Here is a 25,808-nt window from a genome sequence, read left to right as displayed (position 1 = left end):
ATGTAGTTCGAGTTCCTGCTTGGTCCTTTACTTGCTGAACACATGTGCAGATTCTGCTTACTCTCCATGTACTTCAGTTTCCTTATCTGTAAAACAGTTATATTGATAGTACCCATCTCATAGGATTGTCTGAAGGTTAAATAAGGTGAATCATGTTAGCACCACCCATGTGGTATGATGTGGTAGACTGGATAAACAATAATCACAGTAATTCAAATTGCTAGTGCTCAGAGAGTACTCATCCCTTCCAGGCACTGTTCTTCATGCTTGACATGTATTCACTCACTTAATCTTCATAGCCACCCCAGAAGGCTTGTCCCATTATTGTCCTCATTTTACAGATGGAGAAACAAAGGTACAGAGTATGAAGTTACTTGCCCTAAGTCACAAATCCTCCATGTATAGATATGAGATTTGAATTAGCTAGCCTGGTCTTTACCATCTAACATAATTATTTAATAGGATTCCACATGCATCTTTTTTGACTCTGTCTACAGTTTATTTTTAAAAACAAATGTACCCTAAATTAATAGCCCTGTAGATATCTTTATCTCACACAGATAGAAACATTATACAAATTCACATTAAAATGAACAAGCAAGCACAATTAAAAAGAGAGACTCCAGGGGCGCCTGGGTGGCACAGCGGTTAAGTGTCTGCCTTCGGCTCAGGGCGTGATCCCGGCGTTCTGGGATCGAGCCCCACATCAGGCTCCCCCGCTATGAGCCTGCTTCTTCCTCTCCCACTCCCCCTGCTTGTGTTCCCTCTCTCGCTGGCTGTCTCTATCTCTGTCAAATAAATAAATAAAATCTTTAATAAAAAAAAAAAAAGAGAGAGACTCCAGGTATCTAACTTGGGAGTATCTTTTCTCCCAAGTTTGCTTATATTTTGTAGATACATTCCATTCTCACCAGTTTTCTTAGATGTCAGCTCTTAGAATTGCATTTATTTGCCAAGTATCTTGGTTGCTGAAGGTTTGAGACATTTTCATTCTGAAGTTTCAAAAGTGCCTCAGATTCAATATCTCTAAAGAATGAACTTGTCAAATTTTTCTCAAATTCTACTCTTTTCTTTCCTTACCCATTTCATTCATGCAACCCCTTTTTAGGTGTTCAAACTAGGTTGTAGGATGAATCATTCTGAGCCTCCAGAGATTCTTCATTGGAGAGCTCATCTATTTTCTCACTGGTTTATTAGTTCATTGATTCATTCTTTCATTCATTATTTTCTGAGAACCTACTATGTGGTAGGCCTAGAAATACAGCAATGAACAAGAAGCAGTCCTAGTATCATGGAATTTATGCTCTAGTAGTGAAGACAGACATAAATTAGAAAATGCATGGAGCCTATACTAGGTCCTATGATAACAAAGGTCCTGGGAACATGTCCTGTGCTCTCCAGGAGCTCCAGGAAACAGACCTTTAAGCTGATTAAGGCGAAAGCCTTATAGTGGGTGTGTATAGAGTGTGTATAAGTAAAATACTAGGGAACACAGAAGAGGAATTACCTAACCCTTCCTGAAAGGTTAGGAAGACTTCACAAAAGAGATGACTCAAGTTTTGAGGCATAATATGGTGGGAAGACATTCTAATATACAAATTGGCATATGCAAAAGCGAGGCAGCAAAAACAAACAGGGTGTGTTGGGGACTCTGAAAATAGCTCCAGACACTGATAACTGAGGCTGTGCATATAGATGCGGATGTGGATGTGGGGTAAGGAGTGGTAAAAGAAAAAAAGCTGTCATACTTGATAGAGGCCATAAATAAGGGGTCTTGATAACTCTACTAAGGAGTCTGGAATTTATATCATAGAAGATGAGGCAGTGGTTTTGGATCAGGGCAGTGACATATTATTTTCATCTTGGGAAGAACAACCTTTCTATAATGAAGACAGTGAACTGTGGGGGAATGGAGGAGGTCAGCTGAAAGGCTACTGCAATAGTCTGAGCAAAACATAGTACAGAATAGTAGGCCAGAGTCAAAGATGTTAAAAAGCCAAGCAGACAGATTCTGAGTATGAGACATAACAGTGGTGGGAAGAGAAGAAGGCTAATATTTATTGAACATCTAGGTATGGGTCAAGGACTTAAGAACTATCCCCATTTATAGATGAGAGATTAGAAGACAGAAGAGAGCTTATAATCTAGAGAAAGTAAAACAGAGGGTATTTCTATTGCATCGGAAAAAAACACAAAACATTTTCGGTGCATATGAAGATCAACCAATTGAAAATACAAATGTTCCTCTCAGGCTGTATTACTGGTGGCTGTCCAACTTCCTGGTGGCTGTAAGTGCTAATGAGTTTTTCTTGAATGAATACTATAAATATAAGGACGTGATTATATTTTACATTCCCCCCAAGAAATTATAGCCTTCTTGAAAACATGGGCTTGCTCCTGCTCTGCTTTTATCTTCCGTAGAAATTATCTCACTGTTAATTGAATACTGGTATTAGTTTCCTTTTCTGTTAAGAGGAATGTTCAAGGAAGTGGGAAGCTTTTTCAGGTGACGTATATGGAAAGGCATTTCACAGTAACAAAGTCACTAATTTCACATTCTGGCTAGTGCTCGCTGTGTGTGTGTGTGTGTGTGTGTGTGTGTGTGTGCATATTCGTGTATGTATGTGTGAGTGTGTATGTGTATGTGTGTGTGTGTGTGTGTGTGTGTGCACGCGCACACTCACACATGACCTCAGGGCAGTTGGTAAGAGTGCAAGTTTTGGAATGGGACAAACTACTGAACCTATGCCGGGGTTTACTAGAAAAACTAACTGACCCTTTGAATTGCAGTTTTCTTATTAGTGATATGGGATGATTTGGTCTGCTATCTCTTAAAATTGTCATAAAAGCAGATGAGTTACACGTTTTGGCACCTTGTAAACTATGAAGGACCCTATTAAGCTCAGCTGTTGTGTTGTGGTTGTGTTATTATTGTGATGATGATGATAACTTGAAGAAGAAACAAAAGAACCATTCATATGAGTATTTCATGGAAATTTAATGTACATACTGCCATACACATTACAAGCACTGTTTTCAAAAAGTATATTCTCTTCCAACTTTGACATCTTAAAGTCTCTATGGCTGGGCGTTCAAGTCCAATTCCTTTAAAGTACTTTATAGACACATAGTGCTTAGTCTCTGGCTGCGTCCTCCTCTGAGCCCAAAAGTCTGAGCTCTTCCCCCTAATTACCTCATCTCCCACCTGTAAAAATTATCATAAAATACCGTAGCCCTGAAATATTTTTTCATCCTATCTTTCAACATTCTCTGCCTTTTAGTCATCTCCCCCAATGCCTTACTTCCTTCACAAAGTACTTCCTAACTCATGTGTTTATTATCACAACACATTGTGTATTGAGGGATGTATCAATCTATTTTTTATAAACATTAAGGTATCATGATTCGATTTAAAAAACAGTTTTATTGAGGCGCCTGGGTGGCTCAGATGGTTAAGCATCTGCCTTCGGCTCAGGTCATGATTCCCAGGTCCTAGGACTGAGTCCCATGTTGGGCTCCCAGCTCAGCGGAGAGTTTGCTTCTCTCTCTCCCTCTGCCCCTCCTCCTGCTTGTACTCTCTCTGTCTCTGTCTCTTTCACAAATGAATAAATAAAATCTTTTTAAAAAACAGTTTTATTAAATTATAGGGTTTTTAACAAATTAAAAGAAACTCAAGACTGTTCTCTTAATGACGCCCTTATTCATTTGTTTTCCAGTATGTGTCTTTTGAAGAGGAACAGGCTAATTATTGAAAATAACACTTAAATAGCAATTACAGCAATTATCACATGTTGGGCACTAATTATACATATACGTAATTTAATACTTACAACAACACCCAGAAGTAAGTGCTATTATCTCCCTTTTAGAAGGGAGGCCATCGGGTACAGAGAGGTTAGGTAGCCTCCCACGACCACATACAAAGTAGTGGCAGATCTTACTTGACAGAATTCAAGATTCTTGGCTCCAGAGTCTGTACTTTAAGCACCACATAATACTGTGTAGAGTTGAGGATAGCAGCGGGGAGTTAAGAAGAATGTTGGGTTGGATACATGCATGGGAATATGGCATGCACGCAAATGTCATCTTTCATGGGCCTTACAGTGAAAACAAATGTTGAGAACTATCCTAAATTCCTCGGGGCGGGGCGGGGGGGGGCTATGGCAATACTGTCATCAACATTTCCCATGCCTGCTTTTCTTATCTCTCACTTCCAAATTCCTTAACGTAAATGCTACTTTATTAACCTGTATATTATCTCCTCTCTCAGTTTCCCAAGAGTTGTTTTGATGTGCATTAGCAGACAGTGATCATGTCTGTATCAGAATTTATCGGGGCAAAGGGTACCAATTTTCTACCTCAATTTAATCTAATAATGAAGGGGAAGTGAGGTGAGGAAAGTGAGGGTAATGACATAATATAAATATATGTGATATACATTTGATTTGGAACAGTCAAGTGAGATAAAGTTATCATGTTGTTTACATTGTCTCTGTGATACATCAATTAATATTCTGCTAAACCCATGTTATTCCTATCTTCTCTCTCCTTTTCCATAGTCGTTTTCCCTGGCATGTATCTGCTGTGGGATATGACCTAACTATGGAATGATTTTCTTGCTTAGAGCTATGAGAACTTTCAGGTTATCCTAGTTTCCCTATGGGATCTTTAGATCCTTCCAGAACAGTTCCTGGACAGCTTAAACTACATTAATTTATGCCTCAATACTTGTTGACTAAAGTTTCTCATTCGACTTGGGCAACTGCTTCTATCATTGGTCACCTTTCCTTGTATGATGGTTTTGTCTTTCCCTTGGGATGTCGAGTTCCTTCCAGGAAGGAACTTTTTGTGCCATCAGCCTTGTCTCCCTATTATGCCCAGTCCTATGCCAACTACTGAGATTGGTGTCATCTCCATAATTACTGCCCCCACCAGAAGGAAAAGACATAGTTTATTGAGATCAGCAAATAACCAAAGAACAAGAAAAATACATTGTCAGATAGAAGCAAACTTAAAAAAGGGGAAAAAAGGCTTTGAATTTTTATCCCTTGGTAAAACCAATACCACTTCATAGAAGAGGAATCAAACACGACAAGTCACCTATTTTCAACCCATTGAAGATACTGTTATCTTGTTTTTGAGAGACCGTCATTGGAGATCTGTTCCCCCTTGTTCTTCAAGTCTGCATCTATTCATAAAAGACTAACACAAGTGTATCTTTCCTTTTCAGGCCCCAAAACATTTAAAAATCTCCCATGAATTATTTACATGGAAGCTCCAATCAGCAACATACCTGACAGACTCCCTAGTCAAAATGAAAGTGCACTGTGTAAAGGTGCCAAGGGAGGCTGGCCGCCTCCCACTGTGAGGTTATAGACAGAACTAAGTCAGCACACATTATATGTCAGCACTGACATCAGAAAGAATCAGATCCTTTGATCTCGGACCTCCATAGGAAGCTTAGATCTCAGACAAATTAGATAAAAAATGAATTTATAGCAGATACATGTCCTAAGGCATTCAGCTGAATGTTTGGGTTTTAGGGAAGGAAGAATAGTGAATATCAAAACACATGAATTGGCATGCTTCTCTTCTACCTCCACCTTGTTGGTGAGTCCCCATTAAAATGGAAAGATAAGATTTCAAATGGCCCCTCCATGACACTGAGAGCCCCACTGGTGGGTTTGATCGAGTTTTAGGAAGAACGGGATAAAACACAGGAACATATATCCCTCTTCTATGAAAAGTAAGACTCAGTGGTTTTGGATCCTTTCAGCTAGTGGTTTTGGATCCAGTTCACCACAGACAGCTGTAACTTTTCCAGCTATCCTTAACCTCCTTTGCTTTCCAAAACTTTCTTGGGCAACAAGTATATGGAGTGCCTGTGATTGTTTTAAATTTGTGTGGGTACTGCTCACTGGCTCCTTTTGCAAGGGGAATATTAGCAATGAGTCTCTCCTCCTCCTTCCACCACCCTCACTGCTCCTATTTTCCCAGCCCAGTCGCCATGCATTCTGTGTTGGATGACCTGGATTCAGCATAGAGGGCCAAATATAGTCACCTGGACTCTAGAGTCTAAACAGCGTCTGAAGCAGACAGATGGACAGTTGATCAACCAACAGAAAGAATGTACTTCACCTTGGTTTCTCATTTGTTAATAAGGGCAACAGTCCTGCCCACATATTGAAGAAGGCATATGCAATAATTAAGATTAATTAATCTAGATTATTTGTTCCTTTAAGTGAAAAATGATAGTATATTTTTAATAAGAAATGAATTGCAGATCAGAAGGTATGGAAATTTTAAAAAGATGAAGGAAAAATGCATTTAATCCCATATTACATCATGAGTGATTTCCATTTTATTGTTTTTATAATATTCCAGCAATGGATATGTTTTAGTAAACCTGATTTAACTCATTAATCCATATGGAGTTTATTTTGATGTATTTTGGGGGGTTTTTGAGAGGGAGAGAGAGAACAAGGGCGAGCGGGGGTGGGGAGGGGCAGAGGGAGTGGGAGAGAGAGAGTCTCAGGCAGAGTCCCTGCTGAGTGTGGAGCCTGACCTGGGGCTCAACCTCACAACCCTGAGATTATGACTTAAGCTGAAAACAAGAGTCAGATGCTTTACTGACTGAGCCACCCAGGCGCCCCCACTTTGCTTATTTTTTGAAGTGTGAATCTAGATTGAGAAATGTTCTAAATAGTCAAATTTACTAACCTTATTGATAGACTAACACTTGTTCTATTTTTATTATTTCCTTTATCATACGTTACACTAATATATCTAATACTTATATCTAATTGTAGTTATTTGCACTAATATCTCCACATATTCTTGTGTCAGTATCATACTGCCTTAAAAATAGTAACTTAAATATTATTCCTTTGAGCTACCCATCCCTACTGTCATAAAATCAATTTCTTATAAAAAAAAAGTTGGCTTTGTATCATTGATCTGTATTTTCTGAAGAACTTTAGAATCATCTTATGCTGTTTTATTCAGTATAAAATGGTTGTAACTGCATTAAACCAAAATTAATTTAGGAACTACTGATGACTTCACAATATTAGTCAATCTAATTAGAAACATGTTGCAATTCCTTATGTAATCAAGTCTCCCCTTTAAACAATTCAATAGAATACAGTTTATTTTTTATATAAGTCCAATACATCTCTTAAGATTGTTTTCCAAGACAGTATATTTTTTAAGTCGCTATTATGCATTTCAGTATGTTTCATAACTGTATACCATTGGCTTATACAATATTATTTTTGCATAAACTGACATAATATTGAGTAAGCTACTCAAGTTACTTATAAATTATAGCAGTTAAAGGTTGAAATCTTTTAAGTTACTATTAAACAATGTATCATCTGCAAACCATCAGGTATTTTCTCTAACATTGCCTTAATTTTTTTTACATCCGTGTTTCCTAGCATCCTAAGATATATGTTATAAAGTTATGGTAATGAATTACTTGTTTTGTGTTTGTGTGAGTAGTGCTTCTTGTAATATTCCATTTTTAAAAATGGTATTGGATCTTGATTGTAAAGAGCCTTGGAATTCTCCATCTTATTTAACAGGAAGGCTCTTATTCCTAGTATTTTAAAAAATACTCCTATTTTCAGAAGTTTTCTTAAGGAATTAAGTGCTAGATTTTATTCACGTTTTTAAATTAGGAGAGGTTTATATCTTTTTAATTATATGACATGGGTATGCTATTTATTAATTTCCAAATATAGTTTTACTTTCCTGGGAACTTGAGACAATTTGTAGTTCTGAGTTGTTTTGGTCTTCCCTGCTTCTGGATATCTTGAGGCCATCTCTCTCTTCCCATTTCCCTGTCATTCTTATAGATCTGTACTTATAAAGGTAAACTGACAGCCCTTTTTATTTTATATTCACAAAATACACCATATATAGTCAATAGGACTCTAAAGTGGGAGACATAAATCCCTGAAGTCGATGGTTACAGTCACACATCCATAGTATCTTGCCATTTTTACATGTCGATTTTCAATTTCCAACATCGTGTACATGGATTTCATAAAAACAACAACAAAAAAGTGGTCAGTGTCCAAAGATCAGTGTTTGCTCAGAAGGCAGCACTGAGTTCTGCAGCAGTAGCTGTCCCACAAAGACTAAGGCAGTAGCAAGGAAACTAAAGTGGCCCTAGAAAGCATTTTGCCTGGAAGTAAGAAGTTACCTTTTGCTTATTGTTAGGATCCCGAAGATGTATAGTCATTACCCTGTTGTTAATTTTGTGAACCCAAATAAACGCTCTACATCTCTTTTACAAGAGATAAGGGGACTTTTCTATAGCAGTTGAAAAAACTGCTGGAATCCAGGGTTCTCTAAAGAGGGGGAAGGGTAGGAAGGGGTCTCATTTCATCTCTGTCTTCATCGTTCACTCAACAACAATAATTATAAGTGGTCTAATATCCTAACGCCCTATGGTAACAGTGCCACTAGAATTAGAAAAGATACAGAACTTTCACGAAAGGATCTGGACCACACAAACACCAAAATTATATTATATATAAAAGGTGTTAAGGGAACAAGAGGGAAGTGTTATAGAAGTTGAGAGAAGGGGATTATTCCTTCTAGCTAAAATAAAAAAAAATCGTAAAGGAGGAAAAGAATTTGATCTGGGATAGGAAGGAGTAGAGACTTCAGATATGTGGATCTGTTGGAGAAGGACATTTTGAAGTTGGGAAAACTAGTTGTGTATGGGGACTATTGCCCTGGAGGGAAAGAAGGAGTGGAGCGGTGGACATCTATTAGCTGAGACTGAATGCAAGATATATCTGTGAAAGGGAGTGGGTGAAAGTGAAAACCCAAGACATTGTAGAGAAGGAATTGGTCGAACTTGTGCCCTGAACAAGGGCACGGGGCGGCAGGGGAAACACTAGGAGGTAAAGATAACTCTGAGGTGTCTCGCCTGGAAGATCTGCCCCCTGTCAACCAAATTTGGAGAGCCAGGGAACAGTTGAGAAGGAATGACACAAAAGTGAGCTTTGACAGAGCAAAGCTAGACTCCCTCCCTGGCATTTCCATAAACCTGAAAGTGTGAAAACTGGACAGCCAAGCCCTTAGCAAATGGGATTTGAAACAGTGTGATATGATTTAGGAGCTAGAGGGACTGAACATGTAACTTAAGATAATGATATTCTTTCTCTCTTGGAGCATTCCCTCCCATCCATAAATGCATTGAATACATATTGTTTGTTTTGATTGCTTTACACTTAATTGTTTGTTGCCTAGAATTGTTCTTTCATTTTCTCCCAAATATAACTCTTGTGTCTCAACCATACTGCAAACTCATAAAGGACAGGGGACCAGATATCACTTCTTTGCAACTATACAGAAAGGATGTCATAAGGTTCTAAATAAATATCAGGAGGTAAATAAATACTTATTCAATATTTATTGGGAGACATAATCTAACTATTTATTAAGTCATTCCAGCATCTCCCATCTATATGTTACGAAGACAAATAACAGCTTCTGCCGGGATTTCTCAACCTAGACATTACTGATGTCTTGAGACAAATAATCTTTATTGTGGGGTGGTCCCATGCATCATAAGATGTTTACAGCACCCCTGATCTCTTCTCGCCAGACGCCAGCAGTATCTTCCCCTCCCTGTGACAACTGTGACAACAAAAATGTCTCCAGACAGGGGTGCCTGGGTGGCTCAGTCAGTTGGGCATCTGCCCCTTGATTTCAGCTCAGGTCATGACCTTAGGGTCCTGGGATCGAGCCCTGTGTTTGGCATTGCAAATGTCCCCTGAAGGTAGAATGGCCAACTGTCTCAATTTGTCTGAGACTGAGGGAGTTCCTGAGACATAAGGCTTTGATTTTTAAAACTGGGAAAATCCTAGGAAAATCAGGATGAGATTTTCATCCCACTTGGGGGCCAAAATTACCCTGGTTAAGAAGCCCTGGCCTGTGGGAACAGACAACCATCTACGTATGATAAATTCTAAAAAACACAAGTACTACCACAGAGGCACACAGTTAATATTCTCGGCACCCAAAGAGGAAAATACTAACTTTCAATGAAGTAGGAGGGACTGGGAAAGACTTTATGAAACAACAACAACAACAACAACAACAACACACATTTAGCTGGTGCTTAAAAGCTCCAGGAGGTTTTAACAGGTGAAGACAAACAATCTAACTGGAAGAAACCGTGCAAGCCAATGGTGGGAAGTTCTTAGACAAGTCCCAGGATGAGCAACTCGGGTTAGTGTGGGGAGTGTGAGCAGGTGGCAGGAAGGTGAATTGAAAAGTAAGATTACAAAGATAGGATGGAGTCAGGCCTTGGAAGGCTTTGAGTCTTAACTAACAAGAAGAACCAACAAGAGCTAACACATATATATTATATACAATATGCCAGGAAATGTTCTGCACACTTTAGTGATATTAACTCACTTAAGCCGCACAACAACCATAAGGACTGGCGGTATTATTACGACAACTTTACCAGTGAGGGAGCCTGACGGGCACAGAGAAGACAGTTGGCTTCCTTGAGGCCGGGAAGCAAGTCAACGGGAGAGTCAGGGTGAAACTGAGTCTGTCTGACTCCTGGCCTTCATGCTGTTAACTGTCACATTCTCCTGCTCTCCAGCTAACACTGAGAATTCATCACATCTTCTGATGGGTAGAGTGACAAGCACAGATATGAATTTTAAAAGCTGGCTCAGATGGCTGGTAACAATAAAATATGAGGGATATATGCAGCACACTTCTCTTTCCCCATTGTAACTCTTCACCTCCCCCCATTGCAACCATGCAATTTTTAGCAAAAGCCACAACAGGATGAGTTGACAGTCTGAATCTATGGGACTGTGGAAATGCTCAAGTCCACCAGCTGAATAATCTTAGTGGCAGGTAGTACTGAGTGAATGCATTGTGCTCAGGAGAGAGACATGGCCGATCCCAAAAGTTTAGAAAAAGAGGGAAACGGGAAACTAAAGTGCCATGGAAATAATGAAATAAAACCAAACTTATTTGCAGCTAGCAGTAACTAGTTGCTTTGTAGCTGGTAATAATTCCTGAAGAAAAGTAGGGAATGCGTCATTACTTGCCTTGGAATCGATGCTCTTTAGCTTTGGACAAAGCGTAGAAAATAAGGAAACAAATCTGCTATGATCCCTAGGGGTGGATTTGGATAACACATCTTTCTATTTTTAACCTGGATGTCCCAATAACATGGCCTTTGATACTCCCATCCCTTCAATCTAAACTTTTCCACAGGAACCCTGTCCTTTATCTCATTCCTGATAATTTATTAATAAGCCACCAGATAAAAAATGTTCCTTAATAAAACACCCAGGCATTGTGGACTGCTTAATGTAGTTAATTTAAGTAGGGCAACTGAGATTCATGGAGATAGCCATATTAGATTAGGGGTAGATGAGCATCACTCTTGTTGTTTGCTTAAGAATGCAGCTGAATATGCTGTTCTTTGCAGTGCTGAGTTCAGATGAGCATTTTCAAACACTTGGTCTGAATTTGCATGCAGTAATACGGACAAGAGTTTTCTAGAAACCAAAATTAGTGTGGTCTTGGATGGAATCCAGAAAGAATTCCTGTCCATTTTTCTTTGTCTTCCTTCTTCTCACACCCGCTCACTCCAAACCTATACCACCTTTGGGGGGCCAGGCTGGAGTATGGCTGGCTAATTTGTTGGGATATTTCTAAAAAAAATGACTTCATTTCCTCCAGAGGAGAAATACAAAAAGGCAAACAAACTGATATTTATACACACACATGTGCACACACACACACACATACACTCCAGAGTTCATTGAACTAGAGAGGCAGAACAACATCGAATTGCTACTTTTTAGTTAAACATGGTACTAGAACCATTAAGATTCATATTCCTTTGTCAAGCAGAAAATACCATGAATATTGACTATTGCTTAGAATAAATAGCAATATTATTCTCTGTAGAGTGTATGCTTCAAAGCATTTCAGATCCATGGAAATTATATGAATATTTTTCAGACACTATATCCATATTTGGCAAATCCATCTTGTGTTCTGTCCACCATCTTCCTATTTTCTGTGTCTTAGAAGGACAAGGGCAAAGCATTGGTCTGAAGTAAATGCTTACCTTTTCTTTGCTTGGCACCAATTCCAATGGCATATAAAAAATATAACAAGCAAAATCATCTAGCATTTATGTACAATGTAAGCAAATAATACATTTTGCTAAAAAGTATGACCGAACAACAAACAGAGCTTAACAAAGCTGACTCATTTCTTAAGGGTTCCATATTCAATCTAATTTGCATAGCTGGTATTTGGCAACTCCACTATCTTATTTCCCAAATTCGATGATGTTGCCAGACTGGCAGCTTTGCAATAGCTAAGGGAAAGATTATATGCCTATACTTTGGTTTTCCCTTTCTTTATGTAACAAATTCAAATGTTCAACCAATTATCATCTACAAAGAAAAAATATAAATGTCAAATTGAATAACTGATTAATAGCTCATTGAATCAGCTGGCCTTGCGTCCTCCTATGCTGGGGTGTAACTTCCTTGAGAAGAAGTGACAAACACTAAAGAAGGGGCTAACAACTAAATTGATCCAGAAACTGACAGCCATGGAGAGAAGGAGGCCACAGCTCATCCATGATGGGTGTCTCTTGTGGGAATCACTGTCCAAGCTTACCTTCTCCCATCATGGCATCTTCCTTTTTAGTCTCTTGTGATCTTTGGCATTTGGATGAGAGGTGGATATGATTCTTTTGATCGTTAGTCTGGAATTCAGAAATATCTTCACTTTTTACTTCTAGAGTAAAGAGAAAAAGATGTGACTGTTTCTTGTTTTCTAGAATGAAACATCATCTTTATTTGTAAACAGGTCCAGATGCTAAGGTGTTTCTCTTATATGCCCCCACAAGATGATTGTGATATACATGCGCTAGAATGCATATAATGTTTTCAGAGCTTAAGAAATAAGGAAGTACAATCCCTTATACTGACCAGCAACTTTAAGGCATAAAACTATACATTAGCCAGCATATGTGGCTACAGAATACTTGAAATGTGCCTAGTTTGAATTTAGATGTGCTGTAAGTGTAAAATACACAAATGATTTTGAAAAACTGTAAAATACATAATATTTTTATATTTATTACATATTGAAATGAAATTTGATGTATTAGGTCAAGAGGATACTAGAAAATTGCATCATGTGCCTCACATGTGTGGTTCATGTTATATTTTTACTGAACAGAGCTGGTATAGAATGTTACAATACTCTTTTTAACTTTTTACTTTGAAATAATGATAGAGTCACAGGAAGCTGCAAAGAAATATACAGGAAGGATTCAATTACCCACCTCCAATCTCCTCCACTTTTAACCTATGTAACTATATAGTATGATATCAAAACGAGGAAATTGACATTGGTACAATCCCTAGAGATCATGCAGATATGTGCTTTTGATTGAAGACTTCTATTTTTGACTGATGAGATGTTTTATATTCTATTCATTAATTTATTAAATATCTTTATCAAAAATATATTTACCTTGCTCATACCACAAACTGTTCTAGGCAATGGAAAGACAATGAGTAAGAAAGCCCTGGTCCCTACTCTCATAGAGTTTTATTCTAGTTTGAATGGCAGAGGATAAACAAAAAAATTCATAATGTAATGTCACATGATGCCAGGCCATGGCATATGATAATTTTTCTCAAGAAAAAGCACTTCAGTGATTGAGGTTAGCTAAAAACCTGATTTTTTCAGGAAACGTCATTTTACATTGAAAGAACTTGGAAGAATGAGAGACAGATCCTGGTTATTCATACTTGGGTATTTGGTAGGTTTTTTTTTTTTTAAGTGAATGAAGCTAGCCTGTAACTGCTATGAAACAACTGACAATATTTGCCACCAGTGATAAAATTCAAACTTTCATGGGAAATTTAGAATTTTGGACAATTTATATCAACTATAAGTTTTGCAGATATCTAATTCTTAAAGTGTAATGTTGATATTACCAAATGCAGTTTTTTAAAAAAATTATAGAATGAAATATGTCAGCATTTGGAATATCTTTATAACTCAGTGAAACAATATTTCCCAAATGGCTAAAGCATAATGTTTCAAAATCACGCGTGGGTAAAAGCTCCTACGTAGGTAAAAGCTCCATGACGGATTAGTGGTTTTCCATGTAACAGAGTATAGAAAGTACATTGAGATGTTTCTTTAAGTAACTATCTCTTGGCCAGTTTGGGTACAGTATCAAGGAAGATTCTCCACAATTATCTGTGAAGGCTATTAAAATACTCCTCCCCTTCTACTATGTACTTGTATGAGGCTGGATGTTCTTCATATACTTCAGCCAAAGCAATATATTGCACCAAATGTAATGCAGAAGCTGCTAAGAGAATCCAGCTGACTTTTCTTAAGGCAGATATTAAAGAGTTTTATAAAACTGCCATTCTTTTCATTATATATATTTGAAAACATCATTTTTAAATTAAAAAACATGTTAATTATGTTAACATATAATGCATGTATTATTGTTATTTTAAGGTAAATACCTGGGCAGTGGAACATAGTGTTTCAGAGAATAGGATCTGGAGCCCAACTGCCTGGTTTTTTCCTGATTTTGTGACCATGGGAAAGTTACTTAGACTTCTGTGCCTCGGGTTCCACCTCCTTAACACAGACCCTACGTCACAGGGTTGTTATGAAGGCTAAATAAATCCATGTATGTAAAGTACTTAGAATCTGGCCCCTATTGAGTATTCAATAAATAAGAGCTCTCATTATTATCACTATTATTATTTAAGGTTAGGCAATCTTTGTCTCTACTGTGTGAACTGAATAATTTGGTTCCGTGTGGTTTAATATGTTGCAGTTTCATAAAAATTTCTCTTTGGGGAAAGAAAAAGAAATGTTAGTATATTATACATGATAATATTTCCCCACCAATATTTTCATTCCCAAAACAAAAATATACATACTTCTACTTTTGCTTTTCTTAAACCAACCGCACACCAGACAGCATAGAGCCAGCCAGGAGGCCACTGAGCACAGGGAAGCAGCCAAGACGATGGTTGACTTCTCTGACCTAGCCGCAGGTGAGACAGTGAATGACCTTGATCGAGCTGTAAAATTGGCTCCTGTTAAAAAAAAAAAGCCCCAATAATAACATATTAATAGGATTTAAAATGCTGATATAATAAAAATTTTGTGGAAGAGATATGTTTACAACTATACCTGCCACTTAGGTTCAATAAATATTTATTGAATTAAGTGATTAAATGAACTAATAATACATCCAAGATTTGTATTTCTGAAGAACTACAAGAATCCAATTCCAACAATAACATACAATTGTTCTTTCCAATTCTGTCCATTACTGATGGGACATTCTTCCAATTCTCTCCTTTCATTCTCAGACTTACCTTTTCCACCAATGCAAAATTTCAGTTTCACTCTCATGTTCCACTAATTAGAACAGAAATGCTCTCGACTCCAGAATGTGTGAAACTACTTGCTCTGACATAGGTATTCTATTTAAAAAATGGCATGTAACACATCAAAACAGGGGAACAGTGTCTCCTACCACAGAGCCAAGAGAATTTTCTAATGTCCATAAGAATTTTGTTATCTGGAAACCTGGGAGTAGAGCAGTGGCAGACAGAGCCACTTTGGTCATGATGATGGGGCAAATGGGCAAGTTCCTTTCGAGATTGTATCTTTGTAGGAATTCATCTCAAATCCTTTAGTAGACTGAAGAATTTCATTTTCACTTCCTCACTTCATTATTATTTTTAGAATAAAGCATACAAGATCTAAGAAAACAAAAGCTTGCTTATACACATAAAAATAGTACACAAATGTTTGTAGCACCTCTATCTGTAATCATCCAAGCCCGCAAACAACCCAAGTGTTCTTCAACATGGGAATGAATAAACCAACGATGATTGATCCAGACAATGAAATACTACTCAGCCAAAAAAGAGGGGAAGAAAAAGAAAAAGAAGATGGAACAAACGAACAAAAGGAGGGAGGCTGGGAGTGAGGGAGGAAGGAATAATGGAAGGAAGACAGGCAGGAAGGAAAGAAAAAGAAAGAAAGAGACAGAGAAGAAAGAAAGAAAGAAAGAAAGAAAGAAAGAAAGAAAGAAAGAAAGAAAGAAAGGAAGGAAGGAAGAAAGAAAAAGAAAGAAAGAAAGAAAGAAAGAAAGAAAGAAAGAAAGAAAGAAAGAAAGAAAGAAAGAAGGAACCAGACTATTAGTAAGAAAGTAACAACTGGATGACCATCAAAGACATCGTGCTAAGTGAGAGAGTCCATCTCTAAAGGGTACACACTTTATGATTCCATTTATATGACATTGTAGAAAAGACAAAATCGTAGACATAAAGAACAGAAAAGTGATTGTCAGGGATTAGTGGTAGTGCAGGGGAGAGCGTTGAGGACAGAGGAACAGAATAGGGGAGATTTTCTGGAAATGTTCTATATCCTGATTGTGATGGTAATTACATGAATCTGCTCATGTATTTGAATCCATAAAAATACCTACAAAAATAAATTTTACCGTATGGTATTTTTTAAATAAAAACATTTTTAATTTACCTATAATTTTAAGGGTGACAAGTTCATTATCTTAATCGTGAGGATAGTTTCATAGGAGTATAGATTCATCAACATTTATGAAACTGTATGTTTTAAGTATGTATTGTTTGTCCTATGTCAATTATACCCCAATACAAAAATGAAAAGTTAAAAAACAAAAAAGCTTGCCTATGAACGTGGGTTAGTCATAGCCAGCGATTTTTAAGGAGGACATCCAAAACAAACCAACCCACACCAACCTCTGCTTTCATCTGAATAATGCAGGCAAAACCAGTTTTTATTTTCTCTGTGCAAGGAAACATCATGCTTTTCCTTGCTGTGCTTTCCTTGGGCTGAATCTGATAATTTGATTGAAAGTCACAGTCAGGTTTTCAGTCTCTCGACTCCTGGCTGACTCAGTCCCAAAGCTACCATAACAAAATTAGCTAGAAATGGTTCTCCTGTGTGTACATCTTATATTTGAGACATACTTGGCTTGTTTGTTATTAATTAGTTGCTTTTTATGAGCATCTGAATAAGATAAATTTAGCCCAGAGACGGGGGAATGGATTTTACTGGGGATTTGCAGAAGCAAAACAAAATTCCTCGTTCTTTTATCTATTTTCCAATGATTGCTCAGTGATTGTTTACTTTGCTAACTGGATAAGGCACTGTTCTTATTCTGAAGATATTTACAAGCTAGTAGATAAAATGAGATAGATATACAAACATTTGTAATACAAATCAGAATGTGACACACGCCAGCAGAATAATGCAGATTGCTCTGGAAGGATATTTCCCATCAATATGGTCAGAGAAAGCATCCCAGAAAAGAGAATAGCTGGGGCTTTGAGGGCTAAGCAAATAAAGGCAGGAAGGAGAAAAGAGCAATTGTTTAGGAAATTAATGCTGCAAAATATTGGGAATTAATGCTGGAAAACAGTTGAGATAAATTTTGGTCACAGTAAATGTCAGCCAAAAGCCCCTTGACTGTATTCTGAAGGCAATGAGGTGTCAGAGAAGGAAGAATTCTGAGCTGGGATGTGGCATAAACCAAGGGGGACATAGAAGGTCAGGCCATGGGAGTGTTCTGAACACAAATAACGGCAGAGGGGCCGAAGTCAGTGAAACTAGTTCATAAACCCAGAGAAGTGCCTGGGTCTAAGGGTAGAGACCACCAGCTTTCAAATATGGTTAGCAGCAGAACAATACAAAAATGTTATCTTAGACATCATCTCAATATCCTCACTTACTCATGAACAAACAGTCGTGCCTCTGATGTGCCAGCGATTTTTAAGTAGCACATGTAGAATGATTTTCTACATTCCGAAGATACAGTGCTGAGCGCAGCAGAACTCCTGTCCCTTTTGGAACTTAGGTTCTAACGGGGGGCAGAGCACAAAGGCATAGACGAACAAGCAAATACGCTGATACCCTGATGCCATGTAGCAGTAAAGTGCCATGAAGACCAAAGTGAGGTTGGCAGACAGAGAGTGACTGGTGATGGAGCAGGGCTAGGAATGGTCGTGGCGTAGACTGAGCGAGGCGGAAAAGACCTTTCCGAGGAGGTGACATTTGGGAAGAAATCTGAGTGAAATGATGAACGCAGCATGTGAATTTCAGGAGGAAGATTATCCTAGGCATGGAAATGGCAAGGACAATAGGGTTTCTCTGGATTTGGAACCCTGGCTCCCTCTCTTTTCAGCCCAGCAGCCCTTGAGAATCCCCTACGAACATGGCTCCAAAGAATGGTCAGAGAAACCACAGTCAGACCATGGGAATGATAATGAAGGGGGAAAGGCTGACTGGGAAGTCAATAGAATAAGCACACGGAAACCCTTCTCTTTCTTGGTGGTGTCTCAGGATGTTCCAAAATGAATAAATGAGCTGGATTAGTGAACATATTAGAAAGACTTGTGAGGGTCCCATACACATCTGGTCAGACCTAATTAATTTCTCAGTTCCTCAATTTCTTTTTTTTTTTTTAAAGATTTTATTTATTTATTTGACAGAGATAGAGACAGCCAGCGAGAGAGGGAACACAAGCAGGGGGAGTAGGAGAGGAAGAAGCAGGCTCACAGCAGAGGAGCCTGATGTGGGGCTTGATCCCAGGACTCCGGGATCACGCCCTGAGCCGAAGGCAGACGCCCAACCGCTGTACCACCCAGGCGCCCCCTCAGTTCCTCAATTTCTATACTTCTAAATATCGTTCTTCTATTTTAAGATATTTGTCTTCTATCTTCCATCTATTCTCTTCTAATTTAGACTCCGTAAATCTCATTCTGACAGAGCCTCACCTCATAGACGTGGTTTTGAAAATTATGAAGAATAATTTAAGGAAAAATGCTGAAGAAAACCTTTTCAAGATAATTCTTCCGTTAGCCTCTTCTACAAGTAGTCATTTGGTGAACATGAACACGAAAGCCCGCTCAAAATCATAAATATTACTGAGAAGTTTTTGTCTACACCACGTCTTACATCTGGCTGTATCACTTATTCCTTAAAATAACCTTGATGAAGTATTTAGTTAGTCTTGGTTAACCACGGGGAAATTAAAGGACAAAAGTCCTTTAAATAATCGGACAAATCTGGCACAAAATACCCAGCTCTGTAAGTGTTGCCCTTCAAAATCTATACACTTGGGAATCCCATGGTCCCGAACACTGAGCACATGTCTCCACGGATCTGTCCTTATGTAAAGGCACTTTCAGAGGTTTTAAAGGATATCTGCAAGATTAAAATTAATAATAATATACTTGACCTCAGAAGTCAAGTGCAGAAAAATTGTCCAGGACTTGGAATTAAGGGCAAGAGAGAGAGAGAGAGAGAGAGAGAGAGAGAGAGAATATATATAGTATATATATATATACACATATATATACATATATATATTATGTATATATATTTTGTGTGTGTGTATATAATATATATAATATAATATTAATTAGGCCTAGTTTTGTTAATTTGTAGCAGATTGGTAAACTGCAAATGATTTTTCTCCAGTACAGATGCGACTGGTATCTGTAGACGTGTAACCTCAAAGGTTACAGCTCTATTGCCCTGTATCCAATGTGGCAAACTTATTTCAGCTGGCTATGTGATCCACATCTCTCAAATGCTCTTCTTTTTAATACTTATCTTTTAATTACGGTAATCTCAAATGCTCTTTAAACCAGCTTTGCCGTCTTCCTGGTACCCTCACTAGGGAGTTAAAGAACTTGTTGACAAATGCTCATTATATATTTTCCCAAGAGTTGCACTTTTTGTTTTTTGAGAAGTATACTATGACAGTTTGAATTCAAGTTTCATGAGGAGAACTAATATGTGGGCTTAATTAAACATTTTGTTGTCAGGCTTCAGATATCTTACATCAAAACATGGGATTCCGCTGGCCATTTTCATGAACTAACTGGTTCAACGCCGGTAATGATTATTCGAACGTATTTTACAAAACTTTGCATTATCACACCCATGCATTAACTGCTTTCCACAGTTGCGTGGCTTTAGTATCAAACTAATTTTCTGCCCCAAATTAATAATTGATTATAAATATCTACGTTTTTAGTTCAAATGTGGTGTTAGCATTTTTAGATTTCTTTTAGATGCTCTCTTAGCTGAGGAATTTTTTTTTCTGGTAAATCACAATAATGAATGGGAGAGTTAAATCTCTTTTTCTTTTTCCAGTGGGTTATTCTGTGTTTCCATGAGAGTTCAGTATTTTAAAAAGAGGATGTCAAAGCTACTCTCTCAAAAAAAAAAAAAAACCCAAAAAAACAAAAAACTCCATTCTCACCACTCCTTGGTAGGAGGAGACTTGGCTTCATGGAGACCCTTCATGGAAATGGGAGAGGAGTATTTTGCATAGGTTCATTTGAAGTTTAATTAACATGTTATCTACTTCAAACTTATTGAGTAGTATTACCTTCTAATAAGGCAAAAATTGTCAAGAATGCTTCAGAAGGGGAGAAAACTTCAAGTTTTCATCAAGAAGAATTGGAACATAGAAGTAATTTACATACACCTTATACCTGTACTTCTAAAGTACCAGGATTTTTTTTTTTAAGATTTTATTTATTTATTTAACAGAGATAGAGACAGCCAGTGAGAGAGGGAACACAGCAGGGGGAGTGGGAGAGGAAGAAGCAGGCTCCCAGTGGAGGAGCCTGACGTGGGGCTCGATCCCAGAACGTCGGGATCACGCCCTGAGCCGAAGGCAGATGCTTAACCGCTGTGCCACCCAGGCGCCCCTAAAGTACCAGGATTTTGAATGGGTATGGTTGTAATTTATGGAGTTGGGGGGAGGCAGTGGGTGAGGAGGGCAGAACTGAAAGATAAAATTTCATAATACTTAATATCCCATGACTCTCTTTCTTTCTTTTTTTCCATGACTCTCTTTCTTATCAATTAAAACGTTCTAATTAATATACAACCAAATGCCACCACATGTCAGAAAAAGAATAAATAATAATAAAAAACAGCACTCAAAGTAAATTTTACCAACTGGAAGAAAATGTACATTTGGATTCTTGCTTACCAGAATTCTCTGGAGGCTTAATTACCACACGTCTTCTTGCTTCTCATACCTTAATGATATAACCAAGTGATTTTTTTCCTCTAAACTATGATGACTTCTTATTCATGATAGGAGCTATTCCCACTATAAAGAAGAGGCTTTTTTTTTTTTTTTAAGAAACAGTAAAAGCACACTCTGCTGATATTACCTGGAGGGGAAGTGACAGTAAAAAGAAAGTGCCAATTTGACCCAGAGATCGAAACTGCCAAGTTGGAGAAGCTCACGTAACCATCTTGACTTTCTGCCTGAGTACACCCTACAAACAAACACGGAAACAAACGTAAACGTTAGTTACCTACTAAGAGCAGTTTCTTCAAGTCTTCTCTGTAAAGAGGCAGTTGGGCACTAACGGGAAAACAAGATGTAATGAAACAGACTACCAAATCCATCAGGCTTTTCTTAGATAAATCTTGGAACCAAATAATCCAAGAAAGAATAATAATAATAATAGCAATTGAAAGTTTGTTATGCCGGACACTGTGTTTTATATACATCATTTTAAGTAAACTACACAACAGGCAATAGATAAGCTTATGAAAGGTGAGATTACTCAGTGTAGGGGCTACAGCCCCACAGCTGTCCGATTTCCAAGTTGGCATTCTTAACCACTACTATACATTAACTATTTCATTATTAAATGCGTGTCAAGAAAGAAAGTCTATTATCTTATAGGTGGCCAGTTTCTAGGCTCTGCCTCTCTTTTACCCCAGGGATCTGTAGTTTATGTGGTGGCAGAGTTAGGCCAATAGAGCAGGACCACAGCGATACATCAAATCATGACTGATAAAGGCTACCCTGATTTAGCAACTTGGGTTGCCTAGGCTATGGTTTAATAAATAAATGCACGAACAAAATGCAAAAAAAGAAAGTTTACATCTTCTTACAATAGGCCATCCGTTTTTAAAGTGAAAGAAGGCAACTTAACTCAGGATCCCATTCACAATGCCATTAATTTGTCTTCTGACTCCACTACCCTCACATTACTTTGCTAATTAACAGCTGCTAGAGTTCACTCTGGAAATGTCACGATGATTGATATGATGGACAATGAGTTGGGAGAGTGGTCTTAAAGTTTATAAATTGGTTTGAGATCTTTAAGGCTGAAAGGTATCATAAAGATATAATATGCTTAGTGTTACATTTTTCAATTCAATTGCTTAATCCTTTTTGTGGAAACATTGTCTTTCCTCATCAATTTCGCAGAGCTAACTAAAACTTCTTTTTCAAAAACATCTTTTCCTTCATCTCTTCAGCATCCCAAAATAAATAAAATGCCCAGAAAAAATGGAAATAAATAAGCCAAGACTCAAATAAATGATAGGCACCCAAGATAAATGCAGTTTATACTCTTTAAAACCTATATGCATCAAAATTATGGTCAATAAACTCTTGCAAACAATGAACTGCAGAGTACAGATGTTCAACATGAAATCGTTTGCTGCAGTTTTTCCTTTGACAAACGTCCTTATTGTTCCCATCTTTGGAGGAATACAAAGCAGCATTTAATCGAAATGTGTCCATCGAGCACAGTGAGTCTGGCTCGTAGAACAGCCGCCAAACTGCCTAATGGAAAGTGTTTTAGCTCCAAATGGGTTTGCTTTTGTGTTAAATACCAGCTTGCCTCAGAGATCTCTACAAAGATTCCCATATATATCTATGATATTCTCAGATTTGAAGCATATGTGCCCAAAAGCTGAGGCAGTTGCTGCCAAGTACAGTACCTTACTCCAGGGTTCATCATATCTCTGGAATGGTAATTGTAAAATATACAAATGCCATCGACAGGCTCCCTGATCAAGCTGGTTGGTATAAGTAATGTACTGGCTGGGGGCACTTGGGATGAGATGGGGTGCTGGGCTTGAAGCAAGACTGAAACTGACGACAAGACTTAGCAGAGAGTGCTAGCTGAATGTGTTTCTGCGGGGCATGTGGTTTCCAAAACACCTTTCCGCCCCAATTCTCCCCCACAACTCTCCCTCTCACCCCTAGCTATATTAGCAAACTGGCATATCATTAATGTTGAGACTATTTTTTTAATATCAAGAACGTATTTTTTTCCTACAACTAGGATCTATAATTAAATAGGAAAAGGTCTATAGGAGCCTTAAGTAATTATCTTCCAGTATATAAATTCACTTTTTTTGTTAATTGATTATAACCTCCTTTTTTCAGAGGGGGATCTACTGAGACAAGAATAGAAGGTTTAGACGAGACATACAGATACGGTTTGGTTGTTACTGTTTTTCTCCAGGAAGTACTTAGAATAAGCTAGGTCATCCATCCCAAATGGTTTTGGTTCTACTCTTCCTGTAGTTAAAGAGAAGTAGTTCATGATGGCTTCAAGTGATACTTTCATGCATATGAAAAACGGTGTTTTGGTGATGCGGGCATTCTAAAAACATAAAACTCCGCAAGATTTTTTTCCCTGCTTCATGACACACACCAAAATGTGTGCATAGAAACAACTTCAGCCCATTCCTCATACTTCCTCAGTGAATCTTCCAAGGAAGACAGTGGTGACCATACTAATCCAGATGAGTCAGCTGGCTGAGAGTGACATGGTTAATTTGAAACATGTTTTATTTGAAACAGCAAACAGTTTCATTCATTTTGCGTGGTCACAATATGATTCTACGCTAGTCGGTGATGGTATATTTGGAATAACTGAAGGAAAAATAATGAAGGATTGGGGGAGGGTGTCAGGGCTGGGGCAAAGTAAAGCATAGAGTCTGAGTAAGGTATGGTCCGGAAGAAGGTATGGAGGATGGGTAAAACAGAGAGTATGGGTAAAGTGGTGGGTATGGGTAACGTATGAAGAAGGGTGAGTTATGAAGTATGAGTAAGGTATGGAGTATGAGTAAGGTACAAAATATGGGTAAGGGTATGAAGTATGAGTAAGGTGAGGCATATAGGTAACTGAACTGTACGTGTAAAAAGGGCTATGACAGCAAGTTTATGTTGTATGTATTTTACCACAGTTTTTTAAAAAGGAATATGGACAAGGCATGGAGAATGACTAAGGATATGAAGTGTGGGTAAGACATGGAGTATGAATAATGTCCTAGATATGGGTAAGTTACAGAGTATGGGTAAAGGTATTGCCATGGAGTGAATGTTTGTGTCCCTTCAAAATCCAAATGAGGAAATTTAATCTCCAATGTGCTGGGATTTGGAAGTGGGGCCTTTATGGAGTGATTAGTTATGAGTATCCTTCTAAAAGAAACTCCAGAACGCTCTCTTGCCCCTTTTGCCCCCTTTTGTGATGACACAGTGAGAAAATGGCCATCTATGAATAATCAGGAAGCTTGCCTTCACTAGACGCCAAATTTGCCAGCACCTTGATCTTGGACTTCCCATTCTCACAGAACTGAGAGAAAGAAATTTCTCGTTTCTAAGCCACTCTGTCTATGGTGTTCTGTTATAGCAGCCGGAAAGGACAAAGGTAGTTATGGAGTGTGTGTAAGGTTTGGAGTATGGATAAGATATGGAATAGGGGTATAATATGGAATAGAGGATAGGGGTAGGTAAGCTTCAGTATCCAGGTGAGAGTAGTTGATGTACACATTACTAAAACATTAAAAAAGCCAAAAATTGATATTTTTGACACTGTTGTCTTAAGATCAGAAGGTAAGCGGATTACTGTTCTATCTTATGAATCTCCTACAAAAATGCCAGCAACAACCAAATGGCATTGAAGAATGGACAGAATGACATCATCAAAACAGACAGTTTAAACTACTTCATAATACAGTCTTGAATGTTTAATTTTCACTGGCCAACCTTGGGTAGCTTTGCTTAATTATCTTACTTTCTTAATGATGTGGCTTGTTTCTGCAATCTTGCACATCCCCATCATTTTGGGCTGCCCTCTTTCCTTGGGATTTTAAACCTAAGGAGTTTCAGGCTTAACCATTTGGGTAAAGAAATGACCAAGAAGAGCAAAAATATGAGGCAGCAATTTGGGTGTTACTTTCACCAAAGTGAGTAAACTATACATTTTTGTGAGTGCAAGAATGGAAGACATTGAGTCTATGAGGTGAGTCTCAGAGAATAAGCAGCATTACCCGGGCCTCTAAAATTGGCTTGTACAAACAGAAAGTATACAGGGTGGGTGCTCAGGAGAGTAACAAGACTATGAAAGTTTAGGGAAGTCATTTTTGTGCCCAGGCTGAAAAGATTTAGTTTCTTGATAAGAAAGGAGACAGGGTAGGGAATTTATAGGCCAAAATAGTTGAAAGGCAACTCAAAAAGAGATAGTAGGGAAATTTATAGCTCTAATAAGAAAGGAAGAGAATGAGACAAGCCTGAAACAGTAAGGGTTTTGAAGCTATGAAATATTTAATCATGAAATGTCAATTGCCTGCTCAAGAACAATTTCAGAAGGACCAATCCTGTTTTCTGGAATTGACAAGGGGTAGCTTTACAGGAAAGCAAAATGTATACGCTAAATAAAACAGGGATATAAAAAAAATTCTGTGATTAATTCATTAAAAACTATGTTGAGTGATGATTCACTAACTTGGAAACTTTATCGTAAGAATTTTATATTTTGGGGAACCTGGATGACTCAGTCAGTTAAGCATCTGCCTTTGGTTCAGGTCATGATCCCAGGGTTCTGGGATCGAGCCCCACATCAGGC

The 25,808-nt window shown here is 38.0% G+C and overlaps 1 protein-coding gene across 25 annotated transcripts in view; it reads right to left on the bottom strand.

Moving 5' to 3' along the window:
• Positions 1 to 25,808, bottom strand: part of PKHD1 (PKHD1 ciliary IPT domain containing fibrocystin/polyductin) — a 513,811-nt gene that overhangs the window by 71,256 nt on the left and 416,747 nt on the right. For 24 of the 25 annotated variants that reach the window (XR_015722268.1, XR_015722269.1, XR_015722271.1 and 21 more), the window contains 3 exons: positions 21,318 to 21,425; positions 15,000 to 15,158; positions 12,694 to 12,813 (listed from right to left, as the gene is read on the bottom strand). Coding sequence is in view for 18 of the 25 variants with exons in the window: in XM_087857019.1 (XP_087713145.1) it covers positions 12,694 to 12,813; positions 15,000 to 15,158; positions 21,318 to 21,425 (387 nt within the window). In the remaining 7 variants the exon portion in view is untranslated. The remainder of the gene's footprint in view (positions 1 to 12,693; positions 12,814 to 14,999; positions 15,159 to 21,317; positions 21,426 to 25,808) is intronic. The other variant, XM_087857026.1, reaches the window with a different exon arrangement.

This window comes from Ursus americanus, chromosome 29, assembly GCF_024610735.1.
Source record: "Ursus americanus isolate L20-20 chromosome 29, mUrsAme1.1.p, whole genome shotgun sequence".
Lineage (NCBI taxonomy): Eukaryota > Metazoa > Chordata > Mammalia > Carnivora > Ursidae > Ursus > Ursus americanus.
The sequence above is the reverse complement of the archived record's forward strand: the minus strand, read 5'-3'. Positions and strand labels throughout refer to the sequence as shown.